This window comes from Podarcis vaucheri (genome assembly GCF_965113315.1).
Source record: "Podarcis vaucheri genome assembly, chromosome: 5".
NCBI classification, from domain to species: domain Eukaryota; kingdom Metazoa; phylum Chordata; class Lepidosauria; order Squamata; family Lacertidae; genus Podarcis; species Podarcis vaucheri.
Window position 1 is genome coordinate 41,244,312 of NC_138763.1, and position 20,026 is coordinate 41,264,337.

Here is a 20,026-nt window from a genome sequence, read left to right on the forward strand (position 1 = left end):
CTGCCACCACTGACAAATAAAAGGTTTTGAGAGATGTTTTAGTGATGAGAGGATACAAATGTGCTTTCTCCTGTGAAGTCAGTCAGGTTTCCCCATGTCCCTGAAGTCTTTTTCCTGACAGATACACTTATCAGATGACTTCACTCAGCTGCTTCCTCAGAAAAAGATCAATTGTATTTTTTCTTTCCAGAGAAACCATTTTGGTTGGTTCATTTTTTTTGAGGATAAATGCATAAGGCTATAGAAGCAATGAAATCTCAGGCTATACTAGAAAAAGCTGGCCCTAGCATATATGTGTAGTCCAGCTTTCTTCCTTCACAGTGGTCAACCAAATGTCTATAGGAAGCCTGCAAGCAGTGCCTGGGCACAAAAACACTCTCCCTTTCTGTGGTTTCCAGCAACTGATTTTCAGAAACATATAACTTCTGGGAGTATTTAATTCTTACTGCTTTTTTTATTTATTTTAAAGCAAAAATTAGTTGCTTTTAATTTAGTTATAAGTTGTTTTAACTGCTTTTAACGTGTTTTAATTGTTGTAACTCGCCCTAGGACCTTAGGATGAAGGGCAGGTAATAAATTTAAACAACAATAATATTTATTATTTTTTTATTTTTTTAAAAGGCAGCCATAAGGAAAAACTTCAAAACCTACATGGTCACAGTACCTTTAATGGGACCGATAATGATAGTAAAAAAATTTTTTGTATATCACAAGAAAGCAAGATAAGGTATAGAATTTCTCCTTGTAGTTTGCTTTTGAAATGTGGTAACTTCATTCAAAAAGAATATATGAGAAGAGTGTGTGACCAAGGGATGACCCGTATGCTGTTTTCAACATCTGCTAGCTAGGAAACTTGGATGTAAGCTTCTTTTCTTATTGGTATAAATGAATATTTCCATCTGGCAGGAAGGTCAGTGTTCTAACTAGCAAATGCCAGCCTGAGTAAAATTGGAGATAAAGCTAAAAAGATGCAAAGCCCAACCTCATATGCCCTTGCTGTAAATAGTGACATGCATGCTTCAGCTGAGGGAGATACACACATCGTAAGCAGTTAGGTCTGCAGCAAAGACAAGAAGTGGATACACTTTTTAGATGACAGAGATAAAACAAGCAAACAAAAAGCTTCAATATGGACCAATATAGTCCTCACTTTTAGAATACTGGGGAAATGTCTGAGATTCAGAAATGGTAGAGTAAGCAAGCAAAGTGGAAAATTAAGTAATTAGATGTGATGAAGAGTTTGGGACAAAAAGTAACAGGTGTTATGGGATGCGCACAATAATTGATGCTGGGATGGGCATAGGATGCTATTTTCCTGAAATTAGAAAAATAAGTCATTTATTAAATACATTTTTCCTGTATCAAGTGGATTATTTATGTTGAAAGTTATTGCTAATATTTTTGAACCAAACAGAAATAAACAGCTTTCAGATACAGTTTAAAGCAAGGGCCAACTTTAAAAAAAAGTATTACAGAAACAAAATGACGCACTACAAAAGATAAACGGTTTAGCTCACAACACTGCTTAACTTGTAGTAACACCAAACAAAATAAGTGATCACTAATTAAAATTGCCCCCCACTGTTTATTCAACTATAAACATTAGTTGATTTAATTTACCTAATTAATCTATGAACTCTATCCAAAGTGCTAAGAGATCTTGTTTGGGCTCGTGGCCAAGATTAACACTGGTATGGGGGTTGTTCTTGGGTATGGGGGTTGTTCTTGGTTGTGCTTTGCTTATGAGAGCCCTGGGCAAATTACAAAACAGAACTAAAAACCCAAGGTCCATAAAATACAGTAAAACAAAAATGTAAACAATTATCCACAGAATACAGTATTGTTTATTCATATGCAGTATTTGCCAAATTTAATTTACAAAGCAGTTTACAATTTAAAAATGCATGTACAGTGGCATCTCAGGTTACATACGCTTCAGGTTACAAACGCTTCAGGTTACATACTCCACTAACCCAGAAATAGTGCTTCAGGTTAAGAATTTTGCTTCAGGTTGAGAACAGAAATTGTGCTCCGGCGGTGCGGCAGCAGCAGGAGGCCCCATTAGCTAAAGTGGTGCTTCAGGTTAAGAACAGTTTCAGGTTAAGTACGGACCTCCGGAATGAATTAAGTACTTAACCCGAGGTACCACTGTACACACTACGGCTGAAACCAATACCAATATAGCAAAACTAAAAAACCCATATATTAAAGCAGTCAATGGAATATTTATTTCATCAACGTATATAGTTCATTTAATACATAAAAACCTCCAATCTGTGATTTAACAAAATGACACCCTAAAATCATTAAGTGAAAATTCCAGTAAAACAAAACACGTACTTTCAATATCAGAATAAAAATCTGGAGACAAAATACTAAGCAGTACAATATAAAAATCAAGCCAGGAAATGCAAGCAATTTTTAAAAAGAAGTTCTAAAACATGCCACAGTTGACCCCTCTTGGATTACAGGGGCAAGGGTTCCAGAGGGTTAGTGCTACTGTGGGAAACACCTGCTTCTGCTTTGTCACTAGATGACAATCATCTGTGTATCTTATAGAAGGCTCACTGTTGAATTCCTTCCTTTTAAGGAGCTTGATTAATGGATGGTCCAACCTTTCCCTTTTTGAAAATGCTGGATATTTTGTATTTTACTGAAATGTTGTGAACTGCCCTGAGAACCTTGGGGTTGAAGGGTAGGTCGTTGTTGTTGTCGTAGTCGTTATGCTGCTACTGCAATGATGATTTGGTTCCTAATACCAAATTGGTCAAGGCTAGATGAAATATATCCCAAGAAGACCAGAGGCATTGCAGAATCATCATATGAAAAATTGAAAGGTTATCAACGTATTGTGGCTGATGCCACCAATGCATACAATATTAATTCCATACAATCCCGAAATGTGAACTCTGCAAAAAGATTTGAGCACACAAATGTGGCAGGAGATCAGCTGTGTTTACTTGATTCTGCTACACACCTGCTATATTCACATGTGATCACTTTGCAGCAATGAAGACCAAAAACGCCGATTTTATATATATATTTATGATTTCGTTTGCTTGCTAGCGTGTGTGCAGCGGGGCGGCGAGGAATGCAATTTTCGAGCACCAAAAGCGCTTTGGTCTGGCCCTGTGTGGATGCGCAGGCTGGGGATGATGAGTCAGATCTCCTGCGATAGAGCAAGTGCATGGATGCGGTTGGCACGGATGCCTGCCGTCTCCATTTTCGCTCGCTGCTTTGAGGAGTCATACCCGGAGTGGGCGGGGAGGCGCTTGTGCTCTGCCCAGGGCGAAGACGGCTGCCTCTGCCGGCTTTCCCCCTGGGGCCACGCATCGCAGTTCCGCAGTGAGCGGGTCGGCGGCCTCTGGAGCACCCAGAGCAGGCGCGCCTCGCTCCCTCCCTCCCTCCGGAGAGGCAGCATCAACAGCATCAACAGCGGCAGAAGCCGAGTGCCAGCCCCGCCCTTCTGGCGGCTGCGGTCGACAGGCTCCTCTGCTCTGCCAGCCAATCAGCGCGCTGACAGGGCCGAGGGGCGGGGCGCGCAGTGAACCTGCAGGAATCGAGCATCCCCAGAGAGCGCAGCATCAGCACCACAAGCCCGGGGAGGCGGCCAGGCGCGTCTCTTCGCATCTCGTTCCATCGGCCAAGCGGGCGCGCAGGCAGGGGCCGCATCCCGGAGCCTCGCCAATGCCAGCGCCGGCATTTCCCAACCGAGGGCGGACCGCACGGAGCCTCTGAGCCCGCAAAAGGTAAGCCCGCAGCCTTCCATCGCCTTTTCTCTTGGTACCCCCCCTCCTCCTCCTCTCTCGCCCTTGGAGCTGCCTCGCCTTTTGCTGCACTGGCCCTCTAGCGGCCCGTATCCGCGGGAGAGAGGCCTCGGGAGCCCTTGCAGGTCCTCGCGCAGGTCCTATTCATTCTGCTTTGAATGCAGCTGGTAGTTGCGCATCTCTCCCCCTCCCTTGCGGCTGGCTGGGTTTCAAGAAAGGACAATGGACACCAGTTTCCAGCCGATGCTGCTTTGAATTCTCTGGGGGAACAATCACGGGTGTGTGTCTGGCGCTCAGCGTGTGTCCAATCATGGGCCCCACCATCGGGCCACTGTTTCTGTCCCTTGGATGTGTGAGGCTATTAAGGAAAGAGCAAGATTTAAGTGACAACACAGGTTCTGTTCTCTATTTTTCTTTCCATTGGAAAGCGCTCTTTGTGTGTGTGTGTGTGTGTGTGTGTGTGAGAGAGAGAGAGAGAGAGAGAGAGAGAGAAGTATGAGGGGGTGTTATGGCCAGTAATGGTAGCAGGTAAGAGAACAGTCAGACTGGAAAATGATGTTAGGAATGAAAGGAGACAGGAACCCTCCTTTGTAAAAGGAAATGTGATGTTTCCAATAAAATTCAGTTTAGATTGCAATTATAACCCATTTGCTCAGACTCAAAAGACAAAAACACCCACCAGGCACAGTTTTTATTGTGATGCCTGACTAGTTGCCTGTGCTTTCTCCACTTGCTTATTTTTCCTAATCCATCATAGAGAGGGCAGACGCCTTTTCCCCTTGATCAGTCTGTGTTGCTCTGTGAGAAAGAAGAAAGACCCTCTTATTGTCTTTCAAACCAATCTGCAAGCTTCTGAAAAATGTCCAGCTAGGGAACAGAAATGCGTTGCTAATAAACACCACCCCACCCCACCCCATCTGCCCCTGCGCCAATGGCTGTGACACAGGGACCATGGAAAGAATGCAGAGTCATGGGGACTGGGCGAGGGCTTGCCAGCCAGCCCGCATAACCTATGTTTTGAGCACCCCATAATTCACACTTATTTGATTTGAAACAAACCCTGCATCCTTTTAATGAAAGCACACATCCTGTGAGAGACAAGGGCGGGAGGGTGAGAAGGAACTATGTCTGTTGTAGCAGTAGCAATAACATTCCAGTCTCCATTTCCTGCACATGCTATGGCTCCCAATTTCTGTGTGGGTGTGTGGAGAACCTTGGAAACCTGTGGCATGGCATATATCTTTATAAAAATACAGTCCTGTTTGATGAAGATGGAACAATGTTGGCTGCAGCAAAACAAAGGTGGGTACATTGTCATCTGTCGCATTTGAGGGGAAAGAAGCTGTTAGCTAGGGGCAATTCTTTAGGTGTGTGTGTATATATATAGGACTGCTCTGATGTGGGTGGAGAATCTATCTGGGTGTCAGCCATTTTATAGGGTTTAGAGCCCACACTGCTGTAGTATCACTGGATAGGCTTGTACTATAGCATCCCCTGGTCTTAAATATGTCCTGGATGGGGGTTTGTTTGGGTAAAGGAGAGGGTGTGAAAAATGGACACCGACTCCATGCTTAAATCTAGCACCTGCCTTGAGCACCACAAGGTCCTTTACTAGTTCTCTTATAATCCCAGACAGAGTAAAACCATAATGCTTTTGGGTGTCAGATAGAAACGGTGCATCTTCCTGAATGATCTTGAAAAGACAAAAGGGCCTGCGGGCATTAGATAAATGGCAGAGGTGATGACTATAAGCAGGGAGGGGGCCCTGCTATTAGTGTGGCCTGCTTGGAAGTCAACCGAGGCCATCTTAGGAGCAATATGACTGCTGACAACATGGCTGAATATAATGACTTATGCTATTGTGCCAAGGGCTTTGAGCAAGAGACATCTCTTCCCCCATCCCCAGCCTAAAGCATGTCCTCTATGAAGTATGCTAAGGAAAAGGAACCCTTTATACTTCAGCAGTATAAATTCAGAGTTGGAAATAGAAGTGGAAGGAATCTGTGCATGTCATAGCATGAGTCCTCAAGGCAGGCAGTTGCAAACAGCACCTCAAGGAATATGAATTTGCTGCAACACTCGTTCCTTTAGGGCACAGAACAACAACCAGGTTTTGCCACTATTAATAAGAGATGAGGCAGCTGTTTTAGGGTTGTAAGCCTCATGAAATAGTTCATATAAGGAGGGAACAGGGCCTGTGGTTCAATTAGATAATTTTGGGCTCTGGGCTTCATAGTCTTGTGGGTGGGGTGCCCTCTTTAGATAATCTTCTGCATTACAGTACTTAAAAATGTTGTAAGCCAGGCCTGCTGCATTTGGGGGCCCTCCTGTTCATTCTGCTGAGTACCTGAAGTCCTGCCCTGCAGCACCACTGAAGAGGAAGTGCTGACATATGATCTGGATTACGCTCCAAAATCTCCAAAAATAAATAATCACCATTTACCCTCCCTTTTTTTTTACTTCTGCCTTTTTTTAGCTTCCAGTGAAAGAATAGGGAGCAGGTCACATGCTTTTTTTGTTTTTTGGATGATGCAAACACATGTTCATCCACACTGGCCTTTTGACAAGGTTATGGCCTGTCTTCTACATCTGCCATTGCAAACCGGGGCACAGAAGTTTTTAATAATCAGAAGTTCAGAGCATTTCTTTTGGCTCAGCTTTAGTTTGCTTTGGTCACAGTGTGACTCCTGTGACTTGCCATTATGATTTGCTATGGGTTTCTTTTGATATATCTCCTTGCAACCCTAGCTAGGCCAGGCCCAGTCTTCTTTACCATTTACCATTTCATAGCTCGTGGGGGAGGACTAAGGTCACTGACAACATGGTGGGAGGGCAGAGTAAAAGCTAAGATACTACGGAATATTCAATTCTTAGCCAACTTCATTCTGACAAAGGGTGAGGGGGTGTATGGATCACTGCATTTGCAGATCATATTTTCACAACTGTTATTATATAGTTACCCTTTATCTTCTTGTGAGCTCTTGGCTCCATTTCCCACAAATTATCTTCCTTTGTCTCTTCCATGCAAACTCTTCAGCTCACATTGATTTCCTCTATTTGTAGAATGTTGACATGTGTTTTTTCTTTTAGCTTATTAGTGCATTTAATTATTGTTTGAATATTTTAAAGAGTTGTTTTTAGCTGTTTTTTAAACTGATAACTCTATTGCTTTATTATATTTTGTAATCTGCTTTGAGGTTTTATTACAATCAAGAGGCATCTAAATCTAGTGAAATACAGAAAATAGATAAAAATAATCAAAAGGCTACTTTAAAGATGAAAACAGAACAAAGTGCAAAAAGCAGTAAGAATGTAAAATGCTGCCTTATACTCTCTTAGAAGAATGACCCATGCTTGCATTATCCCATTAGCAGCAAGGGTCCAGTGGGAGAGTTTTTCCCTAGCCCTAAAAAACACACACTACAATTATGTATTATTATCCCATTCTTTCTCAAAAGTGTCCAGGGCAGTATGCATTGTTCACTCTAGACTTTATTTAGCAACCTGTGAGGTATATTAGATTGAGAGATCAGAGGTGGATTTAGGGTAGCCTGACTGGTTCGCCTGCACTGGGAGGGCTCCACAAGGGGCACTTCCAACAATGACGAACAATGGAAAGCCAGAGGCAGGGGCACGCTGAATTTCGGCGTTGCACAAGGTGCCCCTGAAATTTTAAAGCCCAAAGTTCACCACTGGAGAGATGCTGATTGGCCCAGGGTCACCCAGTAGGTTTTGTGGTTGAGTGGGGACAGAGGCAGATTTAAGGGGACATGTCCGGATCACTTGCACTGGGCACAGAGCCTCAGGGGTGCTGTTGGGGGCTCTACAACTATGATTTAGAACGGAGTGCTAGAGGCACAGGGGCACTGAATTTTGGCATTGTACAGGGCACCCCAAGATCTGACAATGGTGGGGATATGAATCCAGGCCGACTCAGGCATAGGTGGTAACCATGACGTACAAAGTGGCACTAAAGTATAAGTCCTTCCTCTGTCTTTAAAGGTGCAAGATATAAGCTATATAACACTGAGTAAAAATGATTCATAATCTGAATGAGTCAACAAAGTGAGATGGTTGCAGGAAAAGGCAAGTGCTATTTTGAAATGCATTAACAAAAGGATTATTTGCACAAAAGGCTCTTTATCACTGATGGGGTCCAGTTCCAGATATGCCATTTTGCAAAGATTTGTGTCTATTGAGGAGCAGTAAGGGCAGTGAAGATTGTCCTTTGCCTCCATCACATCTTCAAGTACCTGTGTAGCAGAGGGGTTGTTTTGTATTGCCTGAAGCTTTTTAATACCTGCTCCAGGGAATGGAGTTTTAGACCATTTGGAAGCCCACTATGATTTGTTTGCAAGGCACTTTGAGAGCAAAGTGGCTCACCCCCATAGCTATCTTGATGCTACATTTACTGCATTCTCCCATGAGGTATCCAGTGCAACATCTACTTTGAAATCATAGGTTTCAGTTTATATGGCCTAATTATGTGGACAAACTGCTTGCAATGATGTACCCAACCATGTGTTCCTCTTGCCTCTCTTATCTTATTAAAGCCTGCTGACCAGGTATGGTAAGGTGGCTTCAGAGTGTAGTCAATGTATCCTAGCAGAAGAGAGTGGTCCTGGCTGTCTTCAAAGAGATGGTGATCCAATCACTTCTGGGGGGGGGAAACCCCTCATATTGAGTTTGTCACAAATACCTTTGAGGGAAGGTAATCAAGAGAGTCATGGTGGGACAGTTGCAAATACTCAAATAATAATCTTGACCCATTTCATTCTGGGTTGATGGGACTGAACCTTGGTTGATGGGTGGCCTTTAATGGGAGAAGGACAAGGGGAGTGCAACCCTGTTATTCTTAAATAATCTTCCAGCGGCTTTTGACACCATCGTCCATGGTATCCATCTGAACTGGTTGGGTGAGATGGCTTCTGAGGGCAATGTTTTATATTGGTTCTGATTCTGTCTCCAGGGGGGTTGGTTTCACAGAATAGCATTGGGTGTTTTTTTGCTCCTTGTACGTTGTGTTGTGGGGTGCCATAGGGTACCATCTTATCCCCTATGCTATTTAACATCTACATGAAGCTGTTGAGATCAGTTGGCAAGAGATTTGGGCCAAAGTATAATCAGTATGCTGGTGATATACACATATCTGTTTCTCTGTAACATAAGAATCAAGATAGGCCATGTAAACCCTGGACCAGTGCCTGGACTTGGTGGTGAGCTGGCTGAGGGCCAGCAAACTGAGTCTGAATCACAACAAGATGAAAGTGCTGTGGGTGAGTGGGTCTAAAGTCCAGATAATTGGTCAGTTGCCCACTTTGAATGGAGTCATATTCTCCCTGAAAGAGCATATTAGTAGTCTAGAGGCCAGGTGAACTCAGTGGATAGAAGTACCTTTTACCAGCTTCAGCTGTTTCTTGTCTGGCATAGCCTGATTGCTGTTCAGGGATAACAGCAATCAGGCTATGCCAGACAAGAAACAGCTGAAGCTGGTAAAAGGTACTTTTACCTCCAGATTGGATTACCACAATGCACTCCATATAGCGTTGGACCTGTGGTTGGTTTGGAAGCTGCAGCTAGTACAAAATGTAGCTGCTTGACTGCTCACTAGGGCAGAATATCATCATCAAATTACTGGGCAAAGTTCAAGGGGCTGGTAGTGTTGTACTTATACAGCTTGGGGCCAGGACACCTAAAATACCATCTCACCTCTTCTATAACCATCTGACCACTGCATCCTGCAGCAGAAGGTCATCAGGAGATCTGGTCTGTACCATGCGGAACTTGGACCTTCAATGTGGCAGTACCTAGTCTTTGGAACTCCCTTTCATTACATATCAGAGACCTCTGTTGTCTTTTCAGTGCCCTTTGAAGACCTTCCTTTCTCAGCAAACCTTTTAAGTGGAGATTTTTACCCTAGTCTGCATCTGTATTGGACTTGAAATTATATATGTCATTATTGTCACTGTCTTTATTGTTAAATCACTTTGGCATGCTTTATGGGGCATGATTAATTCATAAATGAAATTAAATAAATAAAAGCAAGCAAATTTGTAGACAGTTGAAAGATGAACAACGTTTATGAAAAGCAAAATTTTGTGAAGTATTTAAAAGAATACCATGAATATAAAGGAGAATAACTATTGATCAAGATGACTAGAGGGAAGACAAAAACGGGGAGTTGAAATTGCACCATATAAGACCCAGAATTTCAGGACAGCAGCAAGGTTGGTGGTCACAGATGAAGTACTGAGAATAGGAAAGATAACAACAACAACATTGTTATTTATTCCCCGCCCATCTGATTGGGTTGCCAGAACTGTCAATGGAGGAACATGTTAAAATAAATTATAGAATTTACTTCTCTAAAGCTTTTCAGCAGGTGGTGAAAGTACCATCTCTTGGAGCTAGTTTGCAAAATTTCATTTATCTTTCAGGGTTCAACTAGGCAGCTCTTTGAGTCACCCGTATTAACAGTTCTATGAACATTATTCCTATTGTCTAGGTTTTGTTAGAGTCTGCTTTGGTATTATTGTGATCTCCTAAGTATCCTTGAGGTCATGAAATACCCTCCCAGTTGTATTTCTAGGCACTGTTGTGCTCCAGAAAGCACACTCACCACACATTGTTCAATCTTCTCTTGAGGACTGAGTTCGGGAGCAACATGTTTCGCCCATATGAAGCAGAAGGGACTGTGAAGCGTGCATCTGTGTCATCATGAAGCAGCCTCCCTCATCACACACCTGAAGCTGGTTTTCAGCTTAAAAACAAAAATTGCCTTCCCCACTTTTTTTTTATAAGAAAACCTCAGACAGGGGGCATATGATTGCTTGAATATATGACTGCTGAAGCAGGATGTGTACAACAAACTAAGGAAGTTCCAAACCAGCAAGGAAACTAGAATTTGCTGCGTGAAGGCAGGCTTATAAATATTTAAAGTAAATGAGTAAAATGTGTGTCATTTGAAGAACAAAGGCAAAATGGGAGTCAACTCTTTGCTGCCTGACATAAATGCATTGTAGTTCTTTCTAAGATAGAGACACAAAATGCCAGCAGTGCATTGGTGTTATGCAACTTTACTGTTGCAACTTTTGTCTTCTGGAAATTCTTAATTATAATATTACTTCACTCAATGGCAGAATATTTGACAGTCAAATTCACCTACTCTGAATGGTTTCAAATAGGATTATAGTGGCACTTCTGTGGTGAGCAGGCCAAATGCATATGGCAGAGATGGGGAACCTGTGGCCCTTCAGCTGTTGTTGGATTACAACTCCCATCAGCCCCAGCCACATGCTCAGAGGTCAGGGATGATGGGAGTTGTAGTCCAGCAACATCTGGAGGGCCATAGGCTCCCCCATCCCTGATGTAGGGTGCATGTTATGTGTGTGGGGCTATCAACTCAATGCAAAATGAATCAGAATCTAAATATAGGTAGTCTAATATGCTAAAGCAAGTTTGACTGTAATCCTGAACACACTTAATGGGAAATAAGCTCCACTGTGGGCCTTATTTCTGAGTAGGGATGGAAGGATCTCTCAATTTTGGTTTTCTCAGTTTCTCATTCTTCCATTCTTAAATTTGCTTTTCTGCATTTCTGCAGCAATATGAGGATTTTTAAAAATATCCTCATGAAAATTCTTCAGCATTTTAGTGCAAATTTCTTCTAATTAACATATTTTGGATGCAGATCTGTATGCAGTTTCTCCTAATATAATGCATTTTTTGTATGTTATTTTCAATTATATATTCATTTTATGCGCACTTTCTTTCACCAGATTTATGCATTTTTGTAAACATTGGTTGGTTGGAAAACTACATTTTAAAAATAATAACTGAAAGTTTTGGGAAGGCACCTCGTATATCCACCTATCCTATCTTGGGGCTGCAGTCCAGAGGGCAGCAAATTCAGGCTGTTGATTATATTTCAGAAGCCTGCCCTGTACCACAGACAAAAATGCTTCACTCACTCCAAAACCTTTCTAGCAGTGTAACAGCTTTGCTGTGTTGGGAACTGCACACTGAGACAGCTCTATTAGAAATGCATGTGATTATCCTAATTACTAATTACTATGGCTTCTTCATGGGTATTCTTTTAACATCTCTGCTTCTTTGTTAGTTTTGTTTTCTGTGTTTTGAATTTCAGGGGGAGGGTGAACTTTTATGGTATCTATTTACTGTTTTTGGTTTGGCGAATGAGGGAACAAACTGCTCCCAACGCTCAAGGTTTGGTTCGGTGGGCAGGAACTGAGAGGGTGATGCGCTGTAGTGCACATTGGCTAAGTTGGATGAAATTCCCTGTGAGACCAAGAAATTGTCACCTTAGTCTCTAGAAGAATTACATCAGTCAAGAGGCACTCCTAGTACTGTCTCATTAAGCCTAACAACAGAACACCTCGCACAAACATAGCTCCAGTAAACTGCTTTATAAATGACATGTGGGATTGGTAAGAAAATGCTGGAGTGTGAAGTACAGTGGTACCTCGGGTTAAGAACTTAATTCGTTCTGGAGGTCCGTTCTTAACCTGAAACTGTTCTTAAGCACCACTTTAGCTAATGGGGCCTCCTGCTGCCGCTGCACTGCCGCTGTGCAATTTCTGTTTTCATCCTGAAGCAAAGTTCTTAACCCGAGGTACTATTTCTGGGTTAGCATAGTCTGTAACCTGAAGCAGATGTAACCCAAGGTACCACTGTACTCCTATTCAGGGTGCCAGTTACCCAGCCAGACGTGCTCTTTTCCATAGCTGTCAACTTACAGATTTGAAAATAAGGGACCAGCAGCCTTGAAAATAAAGGACCAGCAGCCAAAATAAGGGACCTGCAGCCTCACCTGTTCCAGGCACTCCAGTCTTCCTGTCCTCCTGCAGTCTGGTCAAACTCATGCTGGGTAGCTTCGAGAACACTGTCCAACCAACTTTGTAACCAGAGGTTCAACTGAATAGAATCTGAATCACATGCACCACAAGGCCTATGCAGCCTCAACTTAAGATGGCTCCCCGGCCTGGCTTTGCACTGCAAAGTTTGCAGCAGCCCGTGCAACAAAATGGCGTCCAGCATTCAAAAAACCCCTCAGCTTGCATTAACTAGCCACACACAAGGCATGCAAGCTCCACCCCCAGTCGTTCTTAGACTTCTTATTGGGTGAGCAACACAGCCAAGCAAGACAGCTGGAGCCTTCCTCCTCCCTGGCCGGCAGGGAGGGAGGGAGAGGAGCTGCTTCCTTTGAAATTTAAGGGACATCATTTAAGGGACATTTAAGGGACATCCATCAATAAGGGACAGCAGCGGGACATGGCACTGGAATAAGGGACTTTCCCTTCAAATAAGGGACACTTGACAGCTATGTCTTTTCTAGGACACCCCATTTCTCTTAGTTTTCAGTTTCATTTATCCTGTCAGTCAGCATTCTGTGTCTACCAAGTATGCTCATTTATTGCTGGGTATTTTGCTGTCCTTCTCATCTTTATTTTTGTCTTCCCTCCCCTTTTTTTGGTACTTCTGCAAACCATAGGATTGCCCCAAGCCCATTGATGATGCCATTATAGCTGCATAAGGATCCACACTTGGAGAAAGAGTTTGCAATTTGTAGGTAGGATTCCAACTGTTAAAACGCAGAGCCAGATCACTGTGTGATGTATATTAGTATCGCTCCTATGCAGTAAGTGCAATGTTGCTGACGTATCTTGGACTCGGATGCCTTTGACTTGTTAATGAGGTCTGGCCCCCTCCCTCACCCACTCTCTTCGCCATTTTGAAGTATTCTGTTCCTTTAAAAAAGGCTGTTGTTGCATTGGCTCTCCTGGGAAACACACAGCTTCTGTTCTGCATTCTGGAAGCCGCATTCTTGTGAATTAATAAGGGTAACCTTTATTTTCACGTAGCAAGTCTAAAGCATCTTTATTTAAACATGCCTCCCCAATGACTTTTTATATGGCATCTACCATTTTAAAAGTATTCTAATTTGGGGTTGATTATCATGTTTTTGGAGTTTATTATATACCTAAGTAAGCTGCCCTGGTTGATTTTTTTATTTTCAGAAAGGCAGAGTATAAATATATTAGTAAAAATCTATTAGTTGAGGAAAATGTATTAAATGAAAATTACGAAGGGTTTTGGGAGAGTGTTCTTAAGAAACGCATAAATGTAAGATAGAACAAAATACATGGATCTTCAATATAGAGGCAGCATTCAAGACAGATGGGGGTGTTTTCTGGCTGTTAAAGTAAGCACTCTTAATAGCCACAAGCCTCTGGGGACTATGGTGTCTCTGCTTGTCCATTTTGGCACACTAAGAGATTAGTGAGCCTAGCAGAGAACACAGTTCAGTTGATGTACTCTCCAGGAACATTGTGTGCAGTTTTGCATCTCTTTCTTCCTTTACTCCTTCAGCTCATACATTTCTGGTGTAGCACAAATCATAAAATCAGCAGTGCAGCAAACTGTCTTTTCAGGTAGAGTTATGCATTATTTGAGCAAATATGCATTTGTTACAGTAATGCAAACACAGGGATTGGACAACTTGCAGGGAAGAACTGACAGGTAGGAGGGAGGGGTGTCTTTTCCCAGCCCTATGGTAACTCCAGCCCACCCCAGTTGGGCTCTTAAATGGTGTGCCGGGGGGAGGGCATTTGCAGGAGTAGAGATGGAATCCATTTCTGATCTATTTCACATACGTTCATTCATGATTTCCATTTTGTTCCATTTCTACACCAATCAGCAATGATTACTTTAAAAATCACATAAATATTTTCATTGCTTTAAATATATTTTGGCTAAAATATGCATTTTTCTATAAATGTTGTGGTGCATTTCTTGAGCAAAATAATATTACATAATGTGGAGGAGTGCTAAAGTCAAAGGATAACTGTTCTGATCCATGAATTAGTTTGGGAAAGTGCTATTCTGGTCAGTTTGCTTAAAAATGTGGATTGAACAAAACCCTTGAGTGTTCAAGAGAAAGGTCGAGCGCTCTGGTTCACCTGCCAGCTCTCCCCTGCAAATCTCCATCCCCGCCACCCCACCCAGCCAAGCATTAGGAAGGAAATATGGGGTTAGAAAACGTGTTTTCCCTCCATAATATCTAAGTCTTCTCATTCAGTATGCCTATTTCCACAGCTCCTGACATTCAGACAGCTCTTGGGTATGAGCAGAAATGAGCAATGAACAGACAAACAACTAAGGCAGATACTGACTGCTTATCTTCATCTTTAATATCTGCTTGGTGACTTACATCTGCAAAAACTAATTTCCGTCCAGTTCTCACAATTTCAGACATGCACACTGCTGATAATCTTTTTAATATTGTGTGATGTTTAGATGGGGCAGTTTTGAGGCTATCACTTAATAATTGCATTCTGTGTGTGGCTCCAGCACTCATTTTTTTCACATACAGCCTAAGCTGTAGTAGCAGAAAGCCGTTTTATTAGTACAGGGAGGAAAAATGTGCGCCCATGTGAATATAATGAAAATATTGTTCCTTTGAGTTGAAATATTCAATGTTTTAGCAGTAGGGCCGATTTAACCAACTGGGGTAATAGCAGTGATTGCATGTGGAGTGATTTTGTGTGTGTGTGTGTGTGTGTGTGTGTGGAGCCAGGCTTTGGTCACTTCCAGAATGTCACTATTTTATGGAAGGAATTCAATGGCATACCAGCAAATCCTGGTTTGCAGAATTAAAGTGCTCTGGTACAATAAATTTGCTTTTTGCAGTAAGGAAAGTGATGGGAAAATGCACTAGAAATTGAAGGATAGCAATCAACTATTGGGAAATTGTATAACCTCTACACAAACATATCAAGATAAATGCTCAATAAAGGGGTTGTCTGGAAGTGACGTTTCCATGGTCTGAGAAAAGAAGGAAGAACCGCAAGGAAAATACAAGATGAGAATGGATAAATGATGGTGTTGTGTGGATGCCTCATAAATAGTGAGTGATTGTAGATGTTTATACATCTCAGGGCTGTGGCTATATAGAACAGAGCAGCAGCTATTCTGATCAGGTTCATTTATTTTTATCTAGCCATTGGACCATTGCAGAACAAGGCTTTTAAGAATATAAATGTAAAACAAGATTACAGAAATAGAAATTAACTTGGACATATATATATAGAAACTACAACGTGAGGAAACTTAGAATGCTGAATTTCCCTGACAAATCACCACATGCCCCTTTAAAAAGGAAAGTTCGTTTCTCTTAACAAATATTAAAATGACTAAAATGAAATGAAATACAATAAAGTTATGCAAATCTGGAGCAGCTATTGAGTTTGTTGCAGAGCAAATATTCCAGTTGGCAGATCACACTGAAGAAAAGCACTAAAAGGGGCAGCCGGGGGTGGGGGTTTTCATCTGACATTCCCTCTCAATTCCGCTGTGGTTTCTCTGGTGCTTTGTATCTTCTGCCAGTAAGCAGAGAATCCTAGATATAGCTGAGGGCTGTGACTGTGCTGAGCTGAGCACTGCACTTAGCTCACTGAATTATTTATACTGAAAATAAACTAGGGTGGGTCCAGGAGGCTTAGCTCTCTTACTCAATGTATAGCGAAGCCTGGCTGATGTGATTTTATACCAGTTATGGAGAGTGGAAGCAGAAAACATGAGGGGAGATCCCACTCAAACTGGTTTTGAATTTTCCAAAATGTCCTCCTTCCCTTTGAGCAGTCTCTATTCACTGTGGAATACGATGGCATCACCTTAAGATGGGGGGGTAATCAATGAGTTTGAGGAGAAATCAAGTCAAAGATCCAGGCTTGCATGTACTGTACAACTTTACTAGGGCATCATCTCATGGGGATTAGTTCTGATGTCTTGTGATGTGACAGTTATTCCCACACAGCCTGTCTTCCTCAAAACTTACCATAAAACAAATACATGGCAGGGGGCAGTATCTGTCTCTTTACTTGCACTGTCTGAAAGCAGAGCAAAGGCTGCTCCCTTCTTTGTCAATAATCCTTTTGAATTTTAGGCAAGGAAATGGCCAGCTGTCAGGTAGTCAGGTTCTCTCCAGAAAAAGGGAGGTCATGTGGCAAAGTAGATAGTGCCACAGATTAAGGAAAATCTTGTTTAAGTAATCCTTGCTAAATTAATTTGATCCACCAGGATTAACCAGTGCTTTCTGATGGGCCTTTTGCTTCTCCAGTTGACAAAAATTACTAGCTATATTTCAAATATGCATCAGTCTCCTTGGGGCAGGGTTCTTATCAGCTCTCATGCACCCAACAGGGATAAAAAGGTAAAGGTACCCCTGCCCGAACGGGCCAGTCTTGACAGACTCTGGGGTTTGTGCGCCCATCTCACATCTAGAGGCCGGGGGCCAGCGCTGTCCGGAGACACTTCCGGGTCACGTGGCCAGCGTGACAACGCTGCTCTGGCAAGCCAGAGCCGCACACGGAACGCCGTTTACCTTCCCGCTGGTAAGCGGTACCTATTTATCTACTTGCCCCCGGGGGTGCTTTCGAACTGCTAGGTTGGCAGGCGCTGGGACCGAGCAGCGGGAGCGCACCCCGCCGCGGGGATTCGAACCGCCGACCTTTCGATCGGCAAGCCCTAGGCGCTGAGGCTTTAGCCCACAGCGCCACCCGCGTCCCCACCCAACAGGGATAAACCCTGTCAAATTTAGAAGGCAACGAATCCTACGAAAAATAAAAACCTACAAAATTTTGCATGCCAAAAAAAATGGCATTAATCCACAGTGATGGTCCAGTTTGATCAGAACCTAAGACTGGGCTGGGATACAGGCAACAGCCTGGAGAGAGTCAGGAGCTAGGAGCCAGGACCCAAAGGTAATCAAGGTAGAGGACCAAAGGCTAAGAGTTAAGAGCATAACACAGTTAAGATCTTCCGACAACCAAGAAGGCAATCGGGGATTATTCCCAGTTTTAGCACAGAAACTTCTTTCGTCAATCTATATGATGACCTCTCTTGGGAGAGAGAAAGGGGAAATGTGTCCTTGTTAATTCTCCTTGACCTCCCAGCAGCTTTTCATACCATCAACCATGGTATCCTTCTGGAGTGGCTTTCCAAGTTAGGAGTGGGTGGCACTGCTCTGTGGTGGTTCCAGTCCTACTCAGTGGCAGAGCTTCATGCTCCAGCACCGGGAGATGGAGAGCAGGCGGGGGCGGGGCTGGCGCATGTCCTGGGGGCGTGACGCACGTCCTGGGGGTGTGGTGCACTGCCAGTGGAGGTGTGGCGCCCAGCGCGGGTGGGGGGAACAGCAGCGATGGCACCCCACCAGGATCGCGCTGCCGAGGGTGGTGAGCTCCCCCCTCACTCCTCTTCCTCCATCAGTGGTCCTACTTGGATGGTTGTTTCCAGAGGGTGGTTCTTAGGGATTGTTCTTCAGCCCTGTGGAGCATTCTATGTGAGGTTCCTTAGAGTTCATCCCCCCATGCTATTTAACATCTACATGCAAGTAGGGACATCTGGAGCTTTGGGATACATTGTCAGCTATATATTGATGACACACAGCACTCCTTCTCCTTAACATCTGCAGATGTGCTGAACTGTTATCTTATGTCAGTAATGGACTGAATGAGAGCCAACAAACTGAAGCTCAATCCTGATAAGACTAAGGCACTGTTACTGGGCAGTTTCCTTGGCCAGATGTATGGGAGGTGGCCTGCTTTTCATGGGGTTACACTCATTCTGAAGGTTTGGGTACGCACCTTGGGGTACTTCTTGATCTATTGCTGTCATTTGAGGCTCATGTGGCCTTGGTGATGCGGAGAGACTTCCATCACCTTTGCCCCTATCTGGACCAGGATAGCTTAACTTCTGTTGCACTCTCTAGGTTAGATTACTGCAATGCGTGGGGCTGCCTCTGAAGACAGTTTCGAAACCTTAGCTGGTGCAAAATTCATCGGCCAGGTTGCCGTTCTTAACATCTCTTTCTTGTTTCTTCAGGGCATTTTCAGGAGTACAATCCTAGCAAGAGGAGTAAAACCTTCAAACCATCAGGATGGCAGGAGCCTCTGTAAAGGTGGCAGTGCGGGTGCGTCCTTTCAACTCCCGAGAAATGGGCAAGGACTCCAAATGTATCATACAGATGACAGGAAACACCACAAGTGAGTAATCATTGCATATTTTTCTGCAAGACACTTCAGAGTGGGTTTGAGTGTCTCTCACATTACTCCTGTCATTTCTGATCAATAATCCAGGAAAGAATGTGGAAGAGATAATGCAATTGTACTTGCTAGTCACTGAGGTTTCACAATTGCATTACAGAACATAGAAACACTTAAGTTGCATTTCTAACTCCACTTACCTGGGAGTACACTTTGGAGGGCGGGCAGAGAGAGAATTTTGCTTAGGAAGGCTTCAGACAAGGTCTACCCCGAGGATTTGCTTTCCCTCATAATATCTGATATTGCTATGTGAGCATCTGAATTGTAGGCCAGCAACGTATTGAAAAAAGAGAACCAGCTCAGCAATGCACCAACCAGTAGATAGAAACAATTGTGTCTTTTCATTTCTTTTCTGAAATGGCCTGATAGGGTGATACCAATTCTTTGTATATCAAAATACTTTAAAAAAAAATACTCTTGACTGCATAAATGCTATAGTCATAACTCCCAAATTAATATTTATTTCTGAAAAAGCATCTGGGGTGGGATTTATTTCAGGGTCATGGTACATGGGACAGTCTAATGTTTTGAGTCTTTACCATGGCTCTAGCCCATATGTTCCCTCCACAGAATTCTAGAAGCTGCCAAGGGGAAAACGTTTCCTTTGTACTCCTAGAGGGCATTGCTAAGTTGCATGAGCTGCCTACATGGGAATTAAAGGGGAGAGGGCTGGGGATCAACACTTGTAGAAAGCGAAGGACCTGGAGAAGACCTATTTCGCACATACACATAACTACTTCTGTCCATTGAATCCAATGGGGTTTTGTCTGAGGTAAGTGAGGTTAGGATTGCAGCCTAAATTGCTTTATCTTTACCATGGTTCTGGACTTGCATTTATCTTACAAATGTAGATCTGGAACCAAACTGCTGGCAAAAGTGGCTTGGTGGTGGAAAGGCATTGTTTGGGAGGTGTTGCCCATGGGACCTGAGTGGCGGGTCTTCTTCACCAAGGCCAGCAACTCTTGCCCTTTTTTACTTCTAAAAACGTTTTTGATTTTTTTTAAAAAAAAGCTTTGTTGGCAGGGCAGCTGGGTATACTGCAATACACAGTACCAGTGAGACTTCACCCACCACCTTAATTAACATGCCCTTAATGAATTCTCCCTGAAAGCTGATTGAAAATGTGCATCTTTACAT

At 43.1% G+C, this 20,026-nt stretch overlaps 1 protein-coding gene across 18 annotated transcripts in view; it reads left to right on the forward strand.

Moving 5' to 3' along the window:
- The first annotated feature begins 3,118 nt into the window (after positions 1 to 3,118).
- Positions 3,119 to 20,026, forward strand: part of KIF1A (kinesin family member 1A) — a 115,167-nt gene continuing 98,259 nt past the window's right edge. For 3 of the 18 annotated variants that reach the window (XM_082221682.1, XM_082221683.1, XM_082221684.1), the window contains exons 1-2: positions 3,120 to 3,749; positions 18,669 to 18,829. In XM_082221682.1, coding sequence (XP_082077808.1) covers positions 18,724 to 18,829 — 106 coding nt within the window. In that variant the 5' untranslated portion in view covers positions 3,120 to 3,749; positions 18,669 to 18,723. Of the gene's footprint in view, positions 3,750 to 18,668; positions 18,830 to 20,026 lie in introns of all 18 variants that reach the window. The other 15 variants (XM_082221685.1, XM_082221673.1, XM_082221674.1 and 12 more) reach the window with 8 other exon arrangements.